We start from the raw sequence: 24,632 nt of genomic DNA on the forward strand, positions 1-24,632 counted from the left end.
TTACAAAGCAGATACAGTAAAATGCACAGAGCAAAGACTACAGCAAAACCAAATCATTCCAGATTTGCTATTTAAAAAATTACGTGCCCTGACGTTTTAGAGGACATACAGGACTATTTACTTGACTGTTTTAAAACGAAAGAGAGTACCAGAAACCTTTGATCCGAAGGCCACTGGTCATTTCTCATTGCAACCACCTGTACAGTGCATCTAATCTAAAGCCTCTGTCTCTGATTCTGATGGAGATAAAGCGGATGGCACATCCTACCTGCACGTGAGCTCTTTGAAGAGGAAAAGGGAAGGGAAAAAATGTAGAAACCACCAATGGTGCACTGACCTTCTGGACAGTAGTCGTCAGATCCAAGCAAAGCTGAATAATTTTGTTCTTTGTTACTGAGAAATCAGTGATCCCTGTAAAAGGAGCCCTGGAAAGCAACAAAAATTCTCTTTAAAAAACAAGAATCACTGGGATCCCACACTGTATGTTGACAAACATAGCTATACAACTATTAACTCATTTAAATGACTGATTATAGAACTGTTTTTCTCAAGTAACACATAAAGGAGGGATGTGAATAGAAAAGAGAGAAGTGCTAGATAAAGACACATCAAAAAAATGAGACAAGAGAACTGACAGCCTGTCAGAAGTCAACAACAATCTCCATGCCAACCAAATACTCAGTCTTTACTGCTTACTCTCAGTATCACACAGCCATTATCACAGTTTCACTCTTCTCTGAGGTTAATTTGTTCCTCCTATTAACCTTTTAGGAGCTCTGGTAGCATAGTGCCTAAGGCACTTGACTGCTAACCAGAAGGCTGGTGGTTCAAACCCACCAGCCACTCTTTGGAAGGAAGGTTGGGCAATCGACCGTAGTGATACTGCCTCGGAAACCCAAGGAGGGTCCGACTCGACGGCACATAACAACATTAACCTTTTAAGTAACTTCCAAACCATTGATTGCTAACAAGTCGATTTTGATTCATGGCGACCCCACATGTTACAAAAAAGAAATGAGCTCCACTGAGCTTTCTTTGTGGTAATGTTTACAGAGACAGAGTCCCGGGGTGCAGTGGTCAAGCGCTCGGCTCCTAACGGAAAGGTCGGTTTGAACCCACTAGACGCTCTGTAAGAGAAAGATATGGCAGTCTGCTTCCAGAAAGATTACAGCCTTGGAATCCCTATGAGGCAGTTCTCCTTGTCCTATAGGGGCTGAAAGACAGAACGGAATTGACAGCAATGGTTTTTATTTTTGGTAATCCTTACATAAGTGGTTGGCCAGGCTTTTCTTCCATAATGTCACTGAATGGGTTTGAACCGCCAACCTTTAGGTTAGCAGCAGAAGGCAAACCACTTGTGCTATCTAGGAACCTTAGTAACTTCTAAAGGTGCCTAAAATCGACCACTCATCTGAAGCTCCTGGAGAGTTCTGGTGAAAAGGACATGAAAGGGACAACTGGTTCTTTTTCCTAAAACAAAGCATAGCCTTCTGTAATCTCAGAGCCTCCCCTTCTCAGGAAAAGAACGGCAGGCCTTCACTCACCGGTCCAGCCAAGCCAGCAAGGCCTTCGCAGCGCCAATGAGCTCCACCACCGAGGTCAGGAACTCGTTGGGGGGCTTGCGTGAGGAGCTCCCGTCATAAACTGGACTTTCCCGCCGGCTACTTATGTAATTCTGTAGGTTGTGGGAAGAAGCTCGCAGCTTCAGAACCAAGTTCTTCATATTATCTGTCTCAAGGCCGTAATTCTGTGGGAAATAAAAGCGGAAAAATTCAAAACAACCGACAATACCCAAAACTCTCATAGCTCAAAGACCACTGGTAACTTGAATAATTCCTACAATGGCCACAACACCCTATCTGAATTGGCCCATGGCTCTGAACTCATCTGCAAATTCTTCTTCCTGAAACATTCTTCCTACAGATCTTGGCAGGGACAGCATTTTCTTATCACTCACATCCTGGCCTGACCACTGAATACAAAACAAGGATTCTCAACCTCAGAACTACGGATTTTTGGGGCCAGATAATTTTTTGCTGTTTTTTTGGGGGGGGAGGAGGAGCACTATACTGTGCATTTGTTGTTGTTGTTGTTGTTAAGTGACACTGACTCAACTTTCACTCACAGCGATCCCATGTGACAAAGGAGAACTGGCCCATAGGGTTTTCTAGGCCACAAGGAACCCTGGGGTGCAATGGTAAAGCAGTTGGCTGCTGAGAGGTTGGTGGTTCAAACCCACCAGCGACTCTACAAAACAAAGACCTGGGTTTCTGCTCCTGTGAAGATCACCACCTAGAAAGCTCTCTGGGACAATTCTACCCCGTCACACAGGGTCACCATGAGTCAGAATTGCCTGACGGCACACAACAACCATCTTTATGGGAGTGGACTGCCAGGTCTTTCTCCCACAGAGCTACTGCATGGGTTCAAACCACCAACCTTTCAGTTAGGAGCTGAGCACTTAACCATTGTGCCACCACAGCTCCTTGTTCTGTAGACTGCAGATACTGAGCAGAATCCCCGGCCTCTACCACGGGGCACGAAAGTGTTAAATTACTGTCCAAAGTTGTACGACTACTGAGTGGTGGGGTCAGGACTCTTATCAAGGCATCCGCACGCAGCGCAAGCTCTGAGCCCTGGGCTGGGGCTCCCCCTTCTGCGCACACCACCCAAGGAAGAGCAAATGGACTAAGCAGAAAAAAGGATGGATGTGAGGCCAATTGGCTAGTGAGCCCAGATCCAGCAAAATGAACAAGCTGGGAAGCTAACAGCTTTTAAACACCTAAAAATTCTATCTCGGCCTACTCCATCCCTGTACCATATGTTGTTGTTGTTGTTGTTGTTATTTGCCGTCGAGTCAGCCCCGACTCATAGCGACCCCTCCTTGGGTTTCTGAGGCAGTATCATTACGGAAGTAGGATTGCCCAACCTTCCTTCCAAGGAATGGCTGGTGGGTTTGAACCGCCAGCCTTCGGGTTAGCAGTCAAGTGCCTTAGGCACTATGCCACCAGAGCTCCTATATAAGGAGCTCCTTTCAGATGCCTTCCACCATCCCCCACCTCACTCTTCCAAGATCACCTTCGGGAGCTCCTTTTCTTCCTGCTGCTTCTAAGCCGGCTCCTTCAGTTTTGTGTCTCCTGACAGCCCCCAAACCCCAACCCACTGCCATCAAGTCGATTCTGACTCACAGTGCCCCCAGAGGACACAGGAGAACTGCCCCATAGGGTACTTTATCGAAGTAGATGGTCACATCTTTCTCCCATACAGTGGCTGGTGGATTCTAACTGACAACCTTTTGGTTAGCAGCTGAGTGCTTTAACTGTTGTGCCAACAGAGGTCCTTCCCTGACAGCCCAGGGAAGGAAAATCATGTTTCAAAGTCAAGATCTATGAAGCGGAAATACACAAAGTTGGCAAAAAATTTCTTTTTCAAAGTTTCCAAGAACTTTTTTGCAAGATGTAAGTTAACAACCAAAGATTTTGACCTAGTGGTTTAAAATAATTCATCAAAGCCTTATTGAAAACACTTTTTACTTCAAATAAGTTTTATTTAACTTTTAATTTTATATTACTTCTCAATAAAATTAAAAAAATAATAATTTTTAAAAGATTATATACAAATGCTGAAAAGAGTGAAGCATAAATATATTAAAGAATAAAACTTCTCAGATCTAGTAACTCTTCTGCAAGCTTTTTTTAACAAAGTATCACAGAGGAGCTCTGGTGGTGTAGTCCCTAAGGCATTTGACTACTAACTAGAAGGCTGGGGATTCAAACCCACCATCTACTCCTTGGAGGGAAGACTGGGCAAACTACTTCTGTAGTGATACCTCCTTGGAAACCAAAGTGAAGGGGTCGCTATGAGTTGGATCCAACTCGACAGCAGTGAATTTGGTTTGGTTTTTGGTTCTAGGTATGACAGTGCAAGTGAAGTATGTGTACTAACAGGCCTTTCCTATCTGGATATATTCATTCATTATCTTCCTCACTCTCATATTCTAGAGACTAAAATATGATACTGTTCTTCAAAACACAACAAACACAACTCCCTGTCATTGAGTGGATTCCAATCATAGTGACCCTCCTTGGGTTTCCAAGGCTGTATATCTTTACTGAAGCAGAATGCTGCATCTTTCTTCCATGGAGCAGCTGGTGGGTTCAAATCATTGACCTTCTGGTCAGCAGCCAAGTGCTTTAACCACTGCACCACCAGAGCTCCTCAATTGTTCTTCAGTAGAGAACACAAAAATAAAAAGATACATTTCCATCACCGCTTTTTAAATTCAGAGACTCAAAACTCATACGTTGATGATAAAGAATCCACATGACACAGCTTGTTTTTAAGGACTTGTCACTATGATAAAAGTAATGTCCGCTCATTCTGTCCATTTACTCAAACTGCCAACTTTTAGCAGGAATTTAGAGCTAAAAATCAAGAAAGTCAAAGTTCTACAGTCAACGCCACCATAAATTACTTGCTACTTTTATTACTATACTAAACATTTACTTCTAAACTCAAAAGAAGATTAAATGTGTTTTATTGTTACAAGAAATTTTAAATCTTAATCTTCCACAAGCCTGACACTTTGAATGCTAAGATATGGGGGAGGGTAGCTTCTTATTAACTGATTTTCTTTATTTTCCATCTAATTTGTCCTGATTTACCCCTCCCTCCCCCAAAAATTACGGGACTAAAGGATATACAGGCTTACCTATAAACCCAGAAAACCAAACACACTACCATTGAATCAATTCTGACTCATGGTGACCCTTTTAGAGCAGAGCAGAACGCCCTATAGGGTTTCCAAGGCCACATCTTCCTCCCATGGAGCTGGTGGTGGGTTCGAACCAGCAACCTTTCGGTTGGCAGCCTAATGCTTTAACCACTATGCCGTCAGAATTCTTTGCCCGTATTTTAAACTTATTTTAGCTGTAATAGAGTGTAATTTTTAAAAGAAGGCAGGAGACAAGGAAGGCAGGAAAGGTCCCTTCCCCCCTTCAACAGTAATGCACAGTTAGGACAGAACAAAACACTGATTATGTTAGCTCAAAACAGCCTCGACTGTACAAACATAATCAGGAAAGGATTATTGACTTAAGTGCCCCACAATGAAAGACAGAAAGCGAAAACTTCTCAGACTAGCTTTGATGATTTTTCACCAGTCCTTTTTGTAAAACACATCTCTTTCAGAAATTGTTTTCAAGATGAGGCATCAAGAAGATACAAACTAAGCAACAAATGAAACACATCTCTAAAAAATACACACATACTAAAAAGGCCCCACTGAGGTTTCACTTCATTCCAGGCCAGCCATTGGGGCTCATTCCCTGGTCTGGCAGAGAGAAAAGAAACTCTAGATGGGAGAGGGAAAGAGAGTTCTCACTCTTCTGGTCCCTCAAAATCATTCCCATTTTTGCTCAGGACACATCACAGATGCTCTGCCCTCTGTTTCCATTCCAACTAGCTGTGTGTGAGGCCTAACACAAGTGATCAAGGGATGGCAGGGAAACAATGAAAACCATCTTATGGACTTGTGTCAGTTAAGTTACAACCTAAGAAACATCCATGGTTCTCCTGAAGGCATTTAATAAGGTCACAGCAAAATCAAGTCAACACAAACAGCTGGAAAAGACTCCCATTCTTTCACAGTCTTTCCTCCAAAGAAAGGGTAAGGTTTTTAATGCTTTGTTGTTGGTAAATGATAACCAATCTTACTTGACAGAAAGTCCACTTAACCACACATCTAGGCAGCATCACCTAACATGTGTATCGAATCCAACTTTGTTTCCTTCCCCAACCTGCTTCACCCTGAAACATACCACTGTCTCTGCCTGAATCTTCAGGAAACCAGGGCCTCACTGATTTGGCAAAGAGCACAAGTTACAACCACACTTTGTTGCTCTCAATGACACTCTCTAGACCAGTACTGTCAACAGAACTTCCTGCAATGAAGAAATGTTCTCTCTGTGTCCAATATGGTAGCCACTAGCCAATGTAGCTACTGAGCTCTTGACATGTAGCTAGTGTAACCAAGGAACAAACTGTATTTAATTGCAGTTTGTTTCAATTTAAATAGCCACATATGGCTAGTAGCTCTTCTACTGGAAAGAGCTGCTCTTAGTGTCTATCCCAGTTACCTTCTGCCCAGGCAGAGGCAAAGCAATTGGGCTCAGATTCTGAATTTGATCTTGGAAAGTGGTCCTAGTTCTGCCTCATAATACAGGTCCTGGAGTTGCTGGGTGGTGCCAAGAGCTAACATGCTCAGCTGCTAACCACAAGGTTGGAAGTTCACATCTGCCCAGAGGCACCTCAGAAGGAAGGTCCAATGAGCCACCTCCAAAGTATCAGTCACTGAAAACCTTGGGAGCTCGGCCCTACTCTGGCACACCCGGGGTTGCCCAGAGTTAGAATCAACTCAATGGCAACTGGTTTGCTTTTTGGAAGCCACTCCAGCTGGCCAAGGTCAACCTTAACATAAGGTGGTTTCTCCTTGTTCTCTAACCATGCCTAGCTAATTAAGATCCATCTGGCCAGTCATACTGAAGTCTTAATCAATAGCTGTTCCCTAGTTTATGTTCCTGTCCATACTGCCTACCCTTCTCTTGGTTCCAACACTTTCAGTGGTTCTATTTGTTTTTTCCTTCTCCCTTCCTTATTTCTAATTCCAGGCATTTCCTGTTCACCATAAAATCAGCACTCACTAAACTAAGTTACAAAAATGTTACAGAAAGCCTCTTTTCTATCACCAGGGGCCAAGTGCACAAACACATTAACTGTCAAATCATTCGAGGCAAAAAATTATCACCAATCTGTACGCCCAAAGATCTATATGATGTAAATTACTAAATAGATGGTTTAATGCATAGATGTATCACAATAAGAGTATCTTAAGAGGGACATTAGATCAAGATAAAAGATGTTTTAGTAAAACTCTACTTGAATCTCAAAAAGAGCATTTTCTTTTGTGTATCCTCCAAGGAACCTTCTGGCACATGTGTCCCCTGGCACTCCACCGCACAAGGCATGTGCAGAATGAGTCTGAGGTCAAAACTTTGTCTACAAAGGAAATGAGAAGGAAATTGTAGGAGATAAAACACAGCTTGAAGGTTCTGGCATTTGTCCAGCTTTGTTCATTTTAATCTAGTATTTTAAGAGGTGGAAGGGAGAACAGTATGGAGAATGGCCAGAGGCATCTGACATGCCCATTATCCCATGTAATGTACACACTGTGCTTCCAGTCAACCCTTCCACCTCCTCAAACCCAGTGCAGACTTCAAAGTCATTCACCTGTCCTCAAAGGAGTAGCAGAACGTGAAAGAAACAGTTCACATCTGCAGACAGAACCCGCACAAACGTCAGAAAAGCAATATGCCCAGGAAGTACCATAAAAGCAGATTCAGAAATGTTTTATTATATAAAAAACATACAGTTGTAATAAAAAACAGGGTGCTCAGACATCGTCTGGCACACCTGTGTACACAGCCACCTCTGAGGTGAATGTGACTGTATTCACGAAGAGTAAGGACACCACCACTTCCCCTGAGGTCACAGAACGAGCTGCACGCAGCAGAGCCAAGACTGGAATTCAAAAACCAAGCCTCCCAGGGCAACGCGCTCCGACCACTCGGCCACAGTGGCTCCCTTGTGGCAGCTCATTTATCAAGTGCAAATAATTTCCCCATGACTTTCCTAAACAGGAACAGTGCATCTCGGAGCAGAAGACAAGCTCTGTCCATTTTAAGAAGAAGAATACACACAATGCGGCGAGTGTTATACAATCAGCGGAACACAGAGCAGCCGTGGCAAAATCCTCAGCGGCACATTCTTTCCCACCGTTCTCAGTGATGTCATTGTATATGGCCCTGGCTCGCGTTCCTAGCATTACTAACCAGCCTGAACGCTGCTGGGTTTGTCCCAATCCTGGCATTTAAGTAAACTGCCTCCTTGCGTGGCACCGTGACAGGAGACTTCCCCTCCTGTGCCAACCAGTTTGCAAACAAAATGCCCTAACAGGTACCCTTAGCCTACCCCACAAGTAGCTACCCGGGGGACATAGGGGTAACACGAGGAGCCAGAACTAGGCAGGATTTCATTCATTCACATGAAAGCCAAAACTCAGGATCTGCAAAATGTAACAGCTTCTCGTTTCCCCCATCTAGCTACCATCTTAGAGGCTATTTTAAGTACAAGCATCAGTTATTTAAATATCACAAGGAGCTGTTAAACTCAAATGCCTTATATAATGATGAAAACAGACGTGAAAACCAGAACCCTTTTCTCATTTTAATTTAGAAAGTGACATTTTCATCCAGGACTCTCTCCATCTCTTTATTCCTTACAAAAGATAAGAAAATAAGATTAATGCAGTCTTTTCTGTGAGTGGCAAACTTCTTTAGTAAAGAACAAGATGGTGTAGAGTTTGGGCTGTGAGGAACTATGTGGTCTTAGTCTCAGCTACTCCAAAAGCCACGAGTACAAGAGCCATAACCAAATCGGTTGCTGTTGAATCAATTCCAACCCCGGGCAACCCCATGTGGTCAGAGTACAACTGTGCTGCTCCAGGTTTTCAATGGCTGCGACCTTTTGGAAGCAGGTGGCTAGGCCTTCCTTCCCAGGTGCCTCTGAGTTGGGTGGATTTGAACAGCAAACCTTTCAAAGAGTAGCCAAGTGATTAACCATTTGCACCACCAAGTGCTTCTAGTCACAGCTAACACATAAATGAACAGACATGGCTGTGTTCCAACAAAACTTTATTTACAAAAACATGATGGGCTAGGTTTGACCCACAGGGCATAGCTTGCCAGACCGTAATCTAGAAAACTCTTTATTCCAGGGCTTCAAACTGATTCAAACTGATTCAATCATAGCCCAAGAAGCAAAATTGGAACAGACTTGAATTTTTAAAACGTTGAGTGTAGCAGAATAATAACCAGAATGGAAAAATTATGGGTTGAAGCTCTGGAATGGGAAAATCAGAAGAGATGTACTGAGTCCTTTCAGGAGTGGGAAAGTGGACTATTGCTAAGACTAGAGAGTGACACACATTTAACATGGCAGGTCAGCCACCATCTTTGAGCAAGGCATCACTGTTTGTGACTGTGCCAGTCAAGAGATTTGGCTGCTGTGCAACACACACACTGCTGGATTTTGAAGCCCTGTTCTCTTCTCTTACTGTATTATCCTTAGCTCATACTTCACATCAATGGACCATTAAGAAAACTGGGATATGTGGAGGTTGAAACAATGAAGATTTAAGAGGCGGTTTTCAAGAGCACCAGCACAGTGCACATCACTTCTCCTGAACTAACCAGCGCACAGAGAAGGTCGACAGCCTCCAGCACGAGCTCCTGGTGTCCGATGCGGGTGACACCCAGCTCCTCGAGGTCCTGGTGCGAAATCTGCAGCAGCTGCTCCCCATTGATCTTCTCCCGTTCGAACTTGTGGACGTACTGCTGCAAGCAGTCATCCAACCCTACCAAAGGGGAAAAGAAAGGAAGGTCATGGTTGACATTTGGTTCTCTTACTCAAAAAAGTGCTCACATTTATTGTTCCAAATATTCACAGCAAAACATTCATCAATTCAACGGTTTCTACATGTACAATTCAGCGACACTGGTTACATCCTTCCAATTGTGCAGCCATTCACACCTTCTTTCTCTGACTTGTTCCTCCTCTACTGGCATAAACTCTCTTCCCTCAAGCTTCTCCTGTAACCTTTCAAGGTGCTGTTAACAATTTGATCCCACATACTAAGTTTTTAAAAAGAGCACAAAACTCACAGTGAACATTCTTTACTAGTTAAGCTAGATCGTTGTTTGGTTTAAAGAAGGCTCCAGGGGATATTTTGGGTTCATGAGTTGAGGACCAGAGATCATCTCAGGGCAATAGTCTTGAGGTTTCATCAAGCCTCACTGCCTCCAGAAAGTCTGGATTCCATGAGAACTGAAATTCTATTCCACATTTTCCCCTTTGGGATCAGGATTCTCCTATAGAATCTTTTGATTAAAGTGTTCAGTAATGACATGATAGACAGGTACCATCCATTTCTGGTCTCACTGAAAAGGAGGCTGTTGTTGATGAAGCAATCATACAGAAATAGGAAAAAAAAAAAAAAAAAAAAAAGCCCACATTTCAATGAATCTCAGCAATATAATTTGTGTTGCCACTATTTGACGGTCGATATGATGTGTATCCTACCCAATGGACACTTTTGGAGTGACAGCTTGTCATCTCAAACAGGTTTTCAATATACAAAATTCTCAAATGAATGTAGTACAATTCCATTCCTTATAAACTAACGTAATAATCACTAAACCTTTGTTGATTTGAAATGCTAGTATAGATACTTAGCATATATTGTTGTTGCTAAGCAACCCTTCTTTTGAGACACTCCCTCTCTTCCCAGTAGGTTTGTCAATCAAGATGCTTTGCCACAGTGCATAGCACTCTATCTGCTAGCCATTCATAGGTGCAAGGATGGCCATGTGAGTCTAGCAGGACCAATCAAAATCTTCCTTAGTATTTGATACACAGAGCCAGGAAAAGAGAGGTTTTTCCTTCCTTTTCAACTGGAAGCCATAAGGATACAACCTTGGGGATGCTGGCAGTCATTTTTCTGATTACTTGTCTGAAAATAAATCCAACAAACATTTGGAAGCAGTGTTTATGAGAGAGAGGGAAAAATGCCCCAATGATATCTTATATACCCCTGGACTAACTCCACTTACAGATATTTCTACCCTTAGAATTTTTCACTTAAGGTGACACAAATTTCCTTTTCAGCTTAAGCATGTTTGTCTTGGGTTTCTGTCCCTTGAAAATGAAAAAATCCTTATGAATATAGAATCCAAGGAAAATTGTACCAATTAAAAGTTGCAAGCAGCCATCTAGATCCAACAATTGGTCTCTTCTCATCCAGAGCAAAGAAGAATGACGAAAACCAAAGAAGCATGGAAACAATTAGTCCAAGGGACTAGTGGACCATGCGAACCTCAGCCTATATGATCCTGAGACCAGAAGAACTAGATGGTACCCAGCTACACTGTCTACCACTTGGAAAAGGATCAGTACAGTAGATCCTGGATAAAGTGGGAGAACAATGTGGAATAAAACTCAAAATCATAAAAAAAGACCAGGCTTACTGGTCCAATAGAGATTGATGAAACTCCTGAGACCATGGCTCCTAGTTACCCTTCAGGCCTGGAATTGAACTCACTCCTGTGGCTTCCAGCCAAATGATGGACAGGCATAAAAGATAAACATTTACAACAGGTAGTACACTCTTTAGAACAATCAACCACAGGAGATCAGCAGGGCAGTACAGGAAGATAGCTCAGAGGGCAGGAGTACACAGGAAAGAAGGACACAGGGAAAAGATAACCACAGGGAGGAAGTGCGAAGAGAGCTGTTACATTGTGGGATTATAATGTCATGAATCATGTGTATGAACTGCTGTATGGAAAATGAATTTGCTGTGTAAACTTTTACCCAAATCACAATTAAAAAAAAAAAAAAGTGAAGAAAATGGTACCAGCTGTGGTCCCAGAGAAACACAATGCTGAGTAAGTTACCTTATAGCACATTTTACAGGTCAAACACTACTGTGAACAGTGCTGTATTTTAATGCTTTAAAAAAATTATAATAATTATTAAAATAGGTAAGCCAACTAGAACTTGAGTCTTTATTGCTATACAGAAATCTCTCTAGTAAACTTAATGTTTAATGGTTTTACCAGAATAAAGTTAGACCCTGAATCATCTAATCTATTCAAACATAATAATAAACATCACCTTATATTTTGAAAGACTAGGTTTATATAAATGCAATCCCAACAAAAAGGAAAAATCTCAATTCCCCTAGAAGTTATAAGTGTGTAAGTTACACAGCTGTCCCCCTCCAAATACACACACACTTCACTTAACCCTCACAAAACCTGTGTCTTGTGGGTATTTCTTTGGACTAGAAAAAGTAGACCCACATCGAGCACTTATTTTTCACAACACTAAAGTCTCAAGTGCTGGCTATGAGCCTCTGTTACGATTACAGCCAAGACAACCCTAGGGAACAGTTCTACTCTGAAACACATGGGGTCTCCACAAGTCGGAATGGACTCCATGGCCACTAAAACAAGAAGGAGGCCTACGTATCTTTGCACCACAAGTTCCCACCGTTTCCCTCCTGATGAGATACAAGCAGACAGACAATGGAAGGCTGATTTTCTGGTAACTATTTAGAGCTACCAAATATAGGAAGAAGAGAGAAGAAAAAGTACAATTTATGGTAACCATCTGGAACCAACCCACCCTCCTTAAGGTGACATCTGTCTAGCAGAGGGGCTTAGTCACACAATAAGTGAAGCTGGGATCGTGATATAAACCCAGCTTCACCCTGTCAGCCCTCAGCCACAAGTGGCTTCTGTGGTGTGGTCCATAGGCAATGGTCACCATATAGTCAAGATCCTGGACAGGTGTCCACAGGGGCTGTAGAGGCTCCATCTCAGCAGAAGATGCCCCCCAAGAGTTATCTTCCAGGAAAAAAAAAAAAAAAAAAAAACACTGCCCTTGAGTTGATTCTGACTCAGAGCAACCCCCATAGAGTTTTCAAAGCTGTTTGAGTTTGTGGCCTATTGTCCAGTTGTCCTACTGTTTAGAATACAATTAAACATTTATAAACAGCTAAGTTAAAACAGACTGCCTCCTATTTCTCCCACAGAGCAGCTGGGGGTTTGAACCACTGGCACTCTGGTTAGCAGCCAAATGCCTTAACCACTGTGCCACCAGAGCTCCTTAGAGTCATCTGCAGAGGGGCAGTCAGTATCTGTGTGCAGCAGGCAACAGTGACAAGGACCAACAGTGACAAGGACCAACAGGCAAGGAGAGCTTCCCAGCAGCTCCCGTTCACATTTTAGAGACGAAGAAATTAGGGCTGGTGCATGTTACATAACCCACACCATCCTGTACCTGGTAAGATGCCAAGGGAAGAAAGCTGATAGTCATTTTCTTGGGCTTAATACAGAAGAGCTCAAACTCAATTAAAGTTTGTTCCACACAAGCTTTGCTCTTTTGTGCCTACCTGGCAAACATGGGGTTTTATAAAAATTCCTCTCCCGGCATCTTCCTAAACAAGCAGTGAGGCCTAATCACAAAACAGTTACTACAATACCAACACAGAACCTTAAAGGTATTTATTGCTGTTGTTAGGTGCTGGCAAGAAGGTTTCAACTCTCAGCGTCCCCATGGGACAGAGAGAACTGCACCATAGAGTTTTCTAGAATGTAATCTATAAAGGACCAGAATGCCAGGTCTCTCTCCTGCACAGCCACTGGTGGGTTCAAACCACCAGCCTTTCAGTTAGCTGCTAAGCACCCGCGTGCTAAAGACCAGCAGAACTGAAATCCATGCTTACCGTGCCAAGCAAGTTCACGGCACAAAATACAAGCATAACATGAGGAGACTCAGTAACACTGTCCATGTGCACAAGGTATTAGTCCACTAACACTACAAGGAGGGAGCCACGAACGGTAAGGAGATGTGAAGGTCAGGTCAGATGCCTCTTCTAACAAAGAACAGTCTCAGTGAGGAAATGAAATTTCAGAAAGAGATTTAGAGTAGAAAGGGACTGTTTCAGGCCCAAGAAGATGGCTGATGTGACAGGTGCAATAAGGGTTCTCGGTAGGGCCAAGCGTACAGGTATCAGTGAGTGAGAACTGAAGAACATGAAGAACATTCCCCTGAGAAATGGGCCAGAAGCCAACCCCAAATAATCCAAAGTTTCGAGAGGAAGGAGAATTTTTCAGTAGAAGCACCCTGCTGCTACCGACCTAAAACCACAATCCATAGTAGCACAAATGGGGCCGCGGTGGTCATGTGGTTGAATTCTCACCTCCCAGGGAGACCATGGTTCAATCCCTGGCCAAAGCAACGCGGGTGCAGCCACCACGCCCTGCCAGTGGATGCCTGCGTCATGCTGAGGGGGGCTCAGCAGAGCTCCCAGACTAAGGCTGGGGAGAAGGGCTTGAAAATCTACTTCTGAAAATCAGTCAGTGAAAGTCCCAGGGGGCGCGAGTGAGATGTGCGGCCCACCGTGGGGATGCCACGTGGCCAGGCAGTGTTTAGCTTCGTCGTGCATGGGGTCCCCATGAGCTGGGGGCTGGCCAGACAGCTGCTAACAACAGCAGCAGCAGCTTACAGACTTTTCCCTTAAGTTACCTATACATTGAATGAGCTAGGTTTTAAATAGCATGGGACCCAGAATTTGTGGCCTACCATTTGGAATACAATTAAACATTGATAAACAGCTAAATTAAAGCATTATACAATCCCACAAGGAAGGAAAAATCTTCAGTTAACTAAACCATTCTAAACATTTTAGAATGTGTAGCAAGCCATATTCTTTTGCTTATTTGTCAAATATACAAAACACTTCTGGTTGTCAAGCCTTTGCCTCCAAGAGCTTATAGAAAGTCTGTGAGGACTGAGAGAAACACATAATAAGTAAAATTAAATGCAATAATTTACACAAATTAAATTAAACCCAATTCAATGTGAGACCATTTCCTTCAACTGTGAAGAGGGAGCAACGGCACAGAATGGGAAGCTCCCTAAGAAGGTACAGATGACCTCCCACCCACTGCCATCGAGATGATTCCAACTCAGAGCCCCCAGAGGACAGGAAAGAACTGCTCCATTGGGTTTCCAAGGCTGTCAGTCTTTACAGAAGCAGACTGCCTCATCTTTCTCCCACGGAGCGGCTAGTTGGTTTGAACCACTGACCTTTTGGTTAGCAGCCTAATGTTTTAACCACTGTGCCACTAGAGCTCCTAGGACTTCCCCCACTCTCACTAAATCTGTCTGAATAATTTTAAACTTTCAAAGAAATCTCAAATGCAAAAAGAAAAACAATTTAAGTTCTAGTTCCAGATGTAGAAAGAGAAAGGGCAGTGGTTAAGCCGTTCCTGGAGCCAGGCAGTGTTGTTGTTGCTGTAGTTACTGTCAAGTCAAATCTCTCCTAGTGACCCTGTAGGACAGAGAACAACTGTTCCGGAGAGTTCCCAAAGCTGTATTCTTTCTCCCGTGGAACAGCTGGTGGGTTCAAACAACCGACCTCGTGGGTGGCGGCCAAGCACTTAGTCACTGCACCCTAGGTGGGTAAGCTCAGTGAGGTTATTCTGCAGCCTCATTTGCAGAGCAAGGATTACAACACTACCTACTACAATGGGTATAATGAAAATGAAATAAACTGCTATTTATGAGTGGCTTAGAACACTGCTCAGCACAGAGGACTCCAAATTTTATTAAATAAAATGGCGATTTACTCATGTCTTCAGTTTTTCAAGCATCCAGAGTCAAACCTGCTAGAGAGACACAGAAATTGTGATGTCTCACCCAGTAACCCTGGAGAAAAACACAATCTCGATAGCCCACATCATTACCTTCCCCAGAAAGTGACCCAGCAGAGAGCCTGCAGTCACCACTGATTTCATCTGAAAATGTTTTATGATCCATATCAGAATCCGTATCAGAATAAAAGCACCACAAAATCAGAGCCCCCCTTTCGCTTACTGGTTATCCTCCAGCGTCCAGAACATTGCTGGGATTCAACAAATTTTTGTTAAATAAATAAATGAATTCATGAAGAAAGAAAAAGAACTTCTCATAAACATAGCACACCAATGCACAAAAATCACTGGGCTTTGTTTTCTCACGCAAGTCAGCAGGTAAAGGTATCTAAAGACAAGCAAACTGTTATGTCATGAAAACTGGTACATCACACTGTTATATGTGCCATGAGTTTCAATGTTTCATGATAAAAGGAGGTCATTTCCACAATAAGAGCAATATCACAAACCAAATAAAACTCCAAGCCTCCCAGTGCCAGTCTGTGATGCGATACTTGCCATGTACTGAGAATAATCCCTCTCCAGCACTCATCTGTGAGTTTGTCGTACTGTGGTGGCTGGTGTGTTGCTGTGAGGCTGGAGGTTATGCCACCGGTGTTTCAAATGCCAGCAGCATCACCCATGGTGGACAAGTTTCAGTGGAGCTTCCAGACTAAGACAGACTGGGAAGAAGGAAGGGGCCATTCATTCTCAAAGAACTGGCCAGTGAAAACCTTATGAATGGCAGTGAAACACTAATATGTTATGGGAAAGTGTGATGAATAGCCCTGAAACATTAACCAATATAATGCCGGAAGATGAGCCCCTCAGGTCATAAGGCACTCAAAATATGACTGGGGAAGAGCTGCCTCCTCACAGTAGAATCGACCTTCATGAAGCTTTCAGGACCTCCATTTGCTGATGTGGCATGACTCAAAATGAGAAGAAATTGTGCAAACAACCATTAATAACCAGAACATGGAATGTAAGAAGTATGAATTTAGGAAAATTCGAAATTTTCAAAAATTAAATGGAATGCATAAAGATCAATATCTTAGGTGTTAGTGAGCTAAAATGGACTAGTTTGGCCATTTTAAATCAGACAACCATATGATCTACTATGCCAGGAATGACAAATCGAAGAGGAATGGTGTGGCACTCATCATCAAAGAGAATGTTTCAATATCTATCCTGAAGTACAGTGCTGTCAGTGATAGGATAATATCCATACATCTATACAAGGAAGAGCTGTCAGTACTACTATTATTCAAATCAATTCACCAACTACCAAAGCCAAAGAGAAGGAAATAGAAGATTTTTTACCAACTTCTGCCATCTGAAATTCACTAAACATGCAATCAACATGGGTTGATTATTACAGGCAATTGGGATGAAAAAGTTGGAAACAAGGAAGAATCACTGGTAATTGGAAAATATGGCCTTAGTGATAGATCGCATAATAGAATTTTGCAAGACCAACAAGTTAGTCACTACAAATACCTTTTTTCAACAACATAAATGGTGTACACAGGAGTACACCAGGAATGGATGGAGTACACAGGAATCATATCAACCACATCTGTGCAAAGAGGCAATGGAGAAGCTCAGTATCTTCAGCCAAAACAAGGCCAGGAGCTGACTGTGGAACAGACCATCAACTGCTCATATGGAAGTTCAAGTTGAAGCTGAAGAAAATTAAAACAAGTCCATGAGAGCCAAAATATGACCTTGATCATATCCCTCCTGAATTTGGAGACCACCTGAAGAATAGATCTGATGCACTGAATACCAATGACAAAAAACCAGAAGAATTGTGGGATGACATCAAGAGCATCATCCATGAAGAAAGCAAAAGGTCTTTTAAAAGAGAGTAAAGGAAGAAAAGTCCAAAATGGACATCAAAAGAGACTCTGAAACTTGCCCTTGAATGGAGAGTAGCTAAAGAAAATAGAAGACATGAGAAGATAAAAGAGCTGAAAAGAAGATTTCAAAGAGCAGCTTGAGAAGACAAACTCAATTACTATAATGAAATGTGCAAAGAGAACATGTTCGGCATTTTTCAAGTTGCAAGAACTGAAGGAAAAATTTAAGCCTCGAGTTGCAACATTGAAAGATTCTATGGGCAAAATACAGAATGATGCAGGAAACATCAAAAGAAGATGGGAGGAATACACAGAGTCACTGTACCAAGAAGAATTGGTCAATGTTCATCCATTTCAGGAGGTGGCATATGATCAAGAACCAATGGTATTGAAGGAAGAAGTTGAGGCTGCACTGAAAGAATTGAGTAAAAAAAAAAAAAAAATCAAGTCTCCAGGAATTGATGGAATACTGACTGAGCTGTTCCAACAGATGGAAGCACTGGAGGCACTCACTCATCAAAGCGAAGAGATCTGGAAGACAGCTACCTGGCCAGCCGACTGGAAGAGATCCGTATCTGTACCCATTCCAAAGAAAGGTGATCCCAAGGAATGTGGAAATTATCGAACAATATCATTAATATCACATGTAAGTAATATCTTGCTGAGGACAATTCAAAAATTCTTGCAGCCTTATATTGGCATAGAACTTCCAGAAAAGCAAGGTGGATTCAGAAGACGACGTGAAAGGAGGGATATTATTGCTGATATTAGATGGATCTTGGCTGAAAGCAAAGAATACCAAAAAGATGTTTACTTGTGTTTTATTGACTATGTAAAAACATTCAATTGTGTAGATCATAACAAATTATGGATAACACTGAGAAGAATGGGGATTCCAGAACACTTAATTGTGCTCATGTGGAACCTGTACATAGACCAGGAGGCTGTTGTTTGAACAGAACAAGACAATACTGCATGGTTTAAAATCAGGAAGGGAGTGCGTCAGGGTTGTATCCTTTCACCATACTTATTCAATCTGTATACTAAGCAAATAATCTGAGAAGCTGGACTATATTAAGAAGAGCATGGCATCAGGACTGGAGGAAGACTCATTAACAACATGCAATATGCAGATAACACAACCTTGCTTGCTGAAAGTGAAGATGACTTGAAGCACATACTGACGAAGATTAAAGACTATAGTCTACAGTATGGATTACATCTCAACATAAAGAAAATGAAAATCCTCACAACTGGCTTAATAACCAGCATCACGATAAATGGAGAAGAGATTGATGTTGTCAAAGATTTCATACTTCTTGGTTCCACAATCAACACCAATGGAAACAGCAGGCAAGAAATCAGATGACATATTGCACTGGGCAAATATGCTGCAAAAGACCTCTTTAAAGTGCTGACAAGCAAAGATGTCTTGGTATTTTCAATCGCCTCATATGCATGCGAAAGTTGGACGACAAATAAGGAAGGCCGAAGAAGAGTCGATGCTTTTGAGTTGTGGTGTTGGAGAAGAATACTGAAAATACCATAGACTGCCAGAAGTCCATGGTAATAGATCTGTCCTGGAAGAAGTGCAACCGGAATGCCCGTTGGAAGCAAGAATGGCCAGATTTTGTCTCACCTACTTTGGTCATGTTGTCAGAAGGGACCATTCCCTGGAGCAGGATTACCATACTTCATGAAGTGGAGGGTCAGCAAAAAAGGGGAAGACCCTTAATGACATGGATTGATACAGTGGCTGAATGATGGCCGCAGGTATAGCAAGGACTGTGAGGCTGGCACAAGACCGAGCAGTATTTTGTTCTGTCAGACATAGGGTTGTTATGAGTCAGAGCCGCCTCAATGGCGGCTAGCGATAATCCTAACAATGATTAATCCTCCTACAGTGTAAAAAGGATTTGTACATGAAGATGAAGAAGTGAAAGAAAATACTCCAATTCAAAATATCTAAGGCTATTTCGCTTCTTCAGGAGCCCTAGTGGTGCAATGACTAAGTGCTCAGCTGTGCACCAAAAGGTCGGCGGTTCAAACCCACTAGCTGCTCTGAAGGAGAAAGAACTGATATCTGCTCCTGTAAAGATGACAGCATAGAAATCCCCATGGGCCATTCTACTCTGTCACATGGGCTCACTGAGTCCAAATTTACTCAAAGGCATTTAACAACAATGTTCACTTCTTATTTTCTAAACAAGATTTAAGCAGATCATTAAGTAGGCCATAGAAAGCAAAACATTCCACTGCTACTTAAATGGAAAGTACTACACAGATGGCCCCCTTTGTCCTGTGGGTGAAACCAACTGGAAGGACTGTCACATGGCTAGGCTTTTAGCCTACCAGGCTCAAGGCAGCAAAAGCGGAGCTTCTACCATGAACACAGTGGACCCAGAAGGGTTCTTGCAGCATTTCACAGCAACTACTCTGGTGGCATAGTGCCTAAGGCATTTGACTGCTAACCACAAGGTTTGTGGTTCAAATCCACCAGCCAATCTGTGGAAGGAAGACTGGACAGTCTACTTCCATAAAGATTTGGGGAGTGCTGGTGGCACAGTGTCTAAGGCATTTGACTGCTAACCAGAAGGCTGGCAGTTCAAACCCACCAGCCACTCCTCAGAAGGAAGATTGGGCAATCTACTTTTGTAGTGATACCACCTCGGAAACCCAAGGAGGGGTCACCATGAGTCAGATCCGACTCGATGGCAGTGAGTTAGTTGAGTACTTAGACTATGTTTTAGTGCCCAAGCCATTTGACTGCTAACCAGAAGGCTGATGGTTCAAACTCACCAGCCACTCCTCAGAAGGAAGATTGGGCAATCTACTTCCATAGAGATACAGCCTCGGAAACCCAAGGAGGGGGTCACTATGAGTCGACTCGACTCGACGGCAGTGAGTTTGGGTTTTTTTTTTGTTTGTTTACTTAGACCATAAAGGCATTTTTTACCAGAGTTTTTAAGAAATGTTTGATTCAGAAATCAACTTAGCTAAAGCCCGAGACTTTCACCCTGCTCAGAACTTTTAAGGCCCCAAGTGACAGGGGACGTCAAGGATTTGAGTACCCTGTGTTCTTAACTGAGGAGAATCAACCACACACACACACACACACAAATACAAATTAATTCAACAAATTTATGGAGCAACTCCCACGTGTCAGGCACTGTACTGGGGCCGTCACCCTCTACAGGGAGACAAGAGCTTAGTTCTGAATGTCTGAGCCAGCAGAAAGACAACAAGGCCAGGGGGCTGTGTTTATACCTAATCATACTATTGGGGAACTCACAGACTTCTAAAACCATGCATCCTGATCAGTGCTCGCAGCTCTCCCAATTTGTGACACCCTGGATCCAACACGTGATGCTGCTGTTGGCTGCCATCTTGTCCACTCTGGCTCACGGCAACCGTATGCCAAACACAAAGAAACAGTGCTCGGTCCTGCACCATCATCAGGATTACTGGGATGTTCGCTGTGCTTCAAGGAGCTCTGGTGTCACAGTGGTTAAAGCATTTGGGTGGTAAGCAAAAGGTCTGTGTTTCAAACCCACCAGCTGCTCTGTGGAAGAAAGATGAAGCAGTCTGCATCCATAAAGAGTCACAGCTTTGCAAACTCTACGGGCTATTACTTTATTTTTTTTCCAGACAGTTCTACCCTGTCCTATAGAGTCTCCCTGAGTTGGAATTGACTGGAGAGCAATCGGTTCGGTATTGTTTGGTTTGATATGGATCACAACGGTCCAATCTCATTGTCAGTCAGGGTCACTTCAATGGCAGCTACCAACATCAACTTTTATTTTATCTTTACAAAATGTCTGTTTCTCTCATGTTGTACTGTATACGTGTTAGCGTAGTAAAATGTATATATTACCTTTAGAAAATGTCTATCATTGTGGGGTTTGCTAGTAAATTGCTTACCTAGGGGGATGCACGATCAAAAACCTGGACACTACAGATCTCCATGCTGCTGCTGCTGCATGTGGCTCACTCATCAAGACTCAACACCACCAAGCCTGAACTCTGCACCTTCCACGTCAAGCCCACCTCTCTCCTGCTGTCCTCCCTGTGTTGGAACCTCAGGGTTTAGAGCTGTCCAAGCCAGAAACCGGTCACCCTCTCCTCCTCCACATTCTTCCTCCTCAATGATCTGCCTTCAAGTTCTCTTGACTTTGCCAGCTGTCCCCTCTTTCCACCATCACGGTCACTGCTGCCCTTGGGATCTCTTTCCTGGGTTTCTCCAGTAGTCCAGAAACAGGTCACCAAGCTCGGTTCCTTCTTCCTGCTCACTCAGCCTCCATAATTCCACCAGACTAAAACCAGCCTGTCCTTCCCAGATCCAAGTCGACAAGCTAAGTGTGACACCCCAAGTGTTCTAGGGACTGTGCTCTTCCAATCTTCTCTGCAGCCCCATCTTTCTGTAACACTCATCCTATTAGTGAGATGTAGAGAATTCCCACTTCAATGAGTTTCTCCAAAACGTCAAAAAAAAAAAAAAAGTATAACTCACAAGCTAGTGAAGTACAGCTCAAGGGCCAAATCCAACCTGCTGTCTGTTTTTGTAAGTAAAACCCAAACCAAGCCAAACTCACTGACGTCGAGTCAGATCCAACTCACAGCGACCCCTCCTTGGGTTTCCAAGGCAGTATCACTACAGAAGTAGATTGCCCCATCTTCCTTCCGTGGAGTGGCTGGTGGGTTTGAACCGCCAGCCTTCTGGTTAGCAGTCAAATGCCTTAGGCACTATGCCACCAGAGCTCCTAAGTAAAGTTCTGTCAAAACGCAGCCAGTCTCTTTCATTTACATACTGTTTATAGCTGCTTCACACTGCAATGCACAGGTGAGTAACAGAGACCATATGGCACAAAGCCATTGCTCTCAAGCCCACAAAGCCTGAAATATTTACTATGCGGCCCTTTACAGGAAAGGTTTGCCAGTCAGTCCCTAGTCTAACTGGCAACAGTGGACAAGTACAACGTGCTGATAGAACTGCCACATGGAAAAATAGCCTCAATCAAGAATTCTTCCATTTTTGAAAGAATCATTTTTATAAAATTCTACTAATGTAAAGGAAAAATTAAGAAGTTACCCCACTTCTCCCCTCTAAAAATACCTGAACATGTCTAGAAACCCTTTGCAACTTTTTATCCAATTATTTTCTTTTCCATTCTAGTCAGTTGTTTCTTTTACATACAACTTATGCACAATATAATTTATCAACTTTCAGTTTGCAATTCGATGAGTTTTGACATATCTACACAATCATATAGACACCAAAACCATGATGTAAGCTTCTTTAAAAAAAAAATCTCCATCAGGTCGAATCCGCCTCCTGGCAACCCCCTGTGAGTCGAGTAGAAGCGCTCCACAGGGTTTCCAAGAGCTATTCTTTTTCTTTTTTTGGGGGGGGGGGCGGGGGGAGGGATATATCACTAGTACTTTCTTCCGAGGTCAATCTGGGTGGATTCAAACATCCAACCTTTGGGTCAGCGGCCAAACATACTATCCATTTGCACTTGCACTGCCCAGGGACTCACATAAACGTTTCCCTGTTGTTGCTGTTAGGCGCTGCTGTGTCAATTTCCAACACATAATGACCCCATGTGACAGCAGAACTGGCCCCCAGTTTTCGAGGCTGTAATCTGTGGGAGCAGATCACCGGGTCTTTCTCCCACTGAGCTGCTGGGCGGGCCCAAACAGCTAACCTTTCTATCACCTCAGAAGGTTCCTCGTGCCTTGTTGTTGTCCATTCCTTGCCCACAGCCCCTGGCTGCACAGCTCCTGATGTGTCTTCTATCAAGGTGAGCTGGATTTCTTACTGGCCTTCACTCCATGCACTACCTGGGTAACAGTGGCTCGATGACTTAGTGCTAATTCTTGGGCTCCTCATCTGTGTGTGAACAGGCCTCCTTTACAGCCCACCCCACGTCCACTACAACTGCAGCTGACTTCATCAGTCACGCTGCTAGGCTTCTGGCTACATTTGGTTTGCAGAAAGGTACGACGGCTACCAACGGTATCTGAAAACTGGATGAGAAGACGTCGCTGGCTCCTTCAGGGCTAGAGCTTCTGCATCATGTCAGAGCTACTGGAGGTCCCCTGCCTTATCAGCAGAAGATGAAAAAGGGAGGAAACTGCCCAAAAACCTAAATCCCAAGCATCTCTGGAGATAAAAAATAGCCAGGGAACAAACTTGGCCTTAAGAAATACTGCATAAGAAGTGTATGTGAGCTGCTACATGGAAAGTGAGTTTGCTCTGAAAACTTTCACTCAAATCACAATAAAAATGTTTAAAGAAAGAAGAGAAATACTGTGTAAGGAAGGTTTCTCTACCCTGGTCAGGGCTGTGGCCATAAGCAGCTCATTGCTACGGCTTCCCTGCTCTCCTTGGAAGCCATGGGAGAGCCAAACACCTGATAAAGATCCAAAGACTGCGACGCGGGAAGCTCCATTAAGAACTGATGAAATGGAACAACTGGTTATGAGGACGGCCACACGGCTGTCCATTTCTTAGGGTGCCAAGCTACGTGAACAGTGATGCAAAACACAATTTAATGAAGTTCGAGCGCTCCACCCTTTGGGCAGAGCTGGTCTGCACATCCCTGGGGAGATACCAAATCCACAGACCGTACAGCAACAGGTCCCCGGCCCAGGTTCCTTACAGGAAGCGACAACAGGGAAGCAGAAGGGAAGGGACTACTTTGCTTCAGAAGCAAATTCAACCATCTTGCTAGTAACCAGTATCTTCTAAGACGTGTGTCACTCTGAATGACCCAAGAAACAACCACACTTGGGGCTTTCACTATGTAGGTAAAATATGCATCACTTAATCAAATTTGGAAATAGCAGACATCTCTCTGCTATGCTCATCCTAGGAAGTGAAAATAGGAGGGCTTCAGCTTAAGGATTCAAGTGACCCAACAAACAGCAGGCAAATGGGCTGCCCCCTGTGAGTTTTCTGAGCTGATGAGAAAGGCATCTATCTGCTCAGCTGAAGATGATAAACCAGTAAACTCCAGCTCCCCAAGCTGCAGTATCACAATCCTACCCTGCCTGTCCCCTGCAGACTGGACAGTGTCCACCCACTGTGACAGGGACCCAACATCCCTGCCCCCCAGCTGCTGAAGTAAGCTGAGACAGAAGCCAACAGGAGCCCCAGGTGAGGGCAGGGGAAGGGCAGAAGTCAGTACCGTCTGGAAGCATTTTTGTTGTTATGTGCCATCGAGTCGGTCCTGACTCATAGCGATCCCTCCTTGGGTTTCCGAGGCAGTATCACTACAGAAGTAGGATTACCCAACCTTCCTTCCGAGGAGTGGCTGGTGGGTTTGAACCGCCAGCCTTCTGGTTAGCAGTCAAGTGCTTTTAGCCACTATGCTAGGAGGTACTAAATAGC

The 24,632-nt window shown here is 43.4% G+C and overlaps 1 protein-coding gene across 1 annotated transcript in view; it reads right to left on the reverse strand.

Annotated features, from left to right (window-relative positions):
- The window catches only part of CNKSR3 (CNKSR family member 3), a 138,617-nt gene that overhangs the window by 30,263 nt on the left and 83,722 nt on the right, over positions 1-24,632 (reverse strand). The window contains exons 2-4 of the mRNA XM_007956196.1: positions 9,309-9,472; positions 1,545-1,747; positions 338-425 (exon numbers count right to left, since the gene is read on the reverse strand). Of these exons, the coding sequence (XP_007954387.1) occupies positions 338-425; positions 1,545-1,747; positions 9,309-9,472 (455 nt within the window). The remainder of the gene's footprint in view (positions 1-337; positions 426-1,544; positions 1,748-9,308; positions 9,473-24,632) is intronic.

This window comes from Orycteropus afer, unplaced genomic scaffold, assembly GCF_000298275.1.
Source record: "Orycteropus afer afer isolate SDZICR_OR568_19922 unplaced genomic scaffold, OryAfe1.0 scaffold00581, whole genome shotgun sequence".
Taxonomy (NCBI): domain Eukaryota; kingdom Metazoa; phylum Chordata; class Mammalia; order Tubulidentata; family Orycteropodidae; genus Orycteropus; species Orycteropus afer.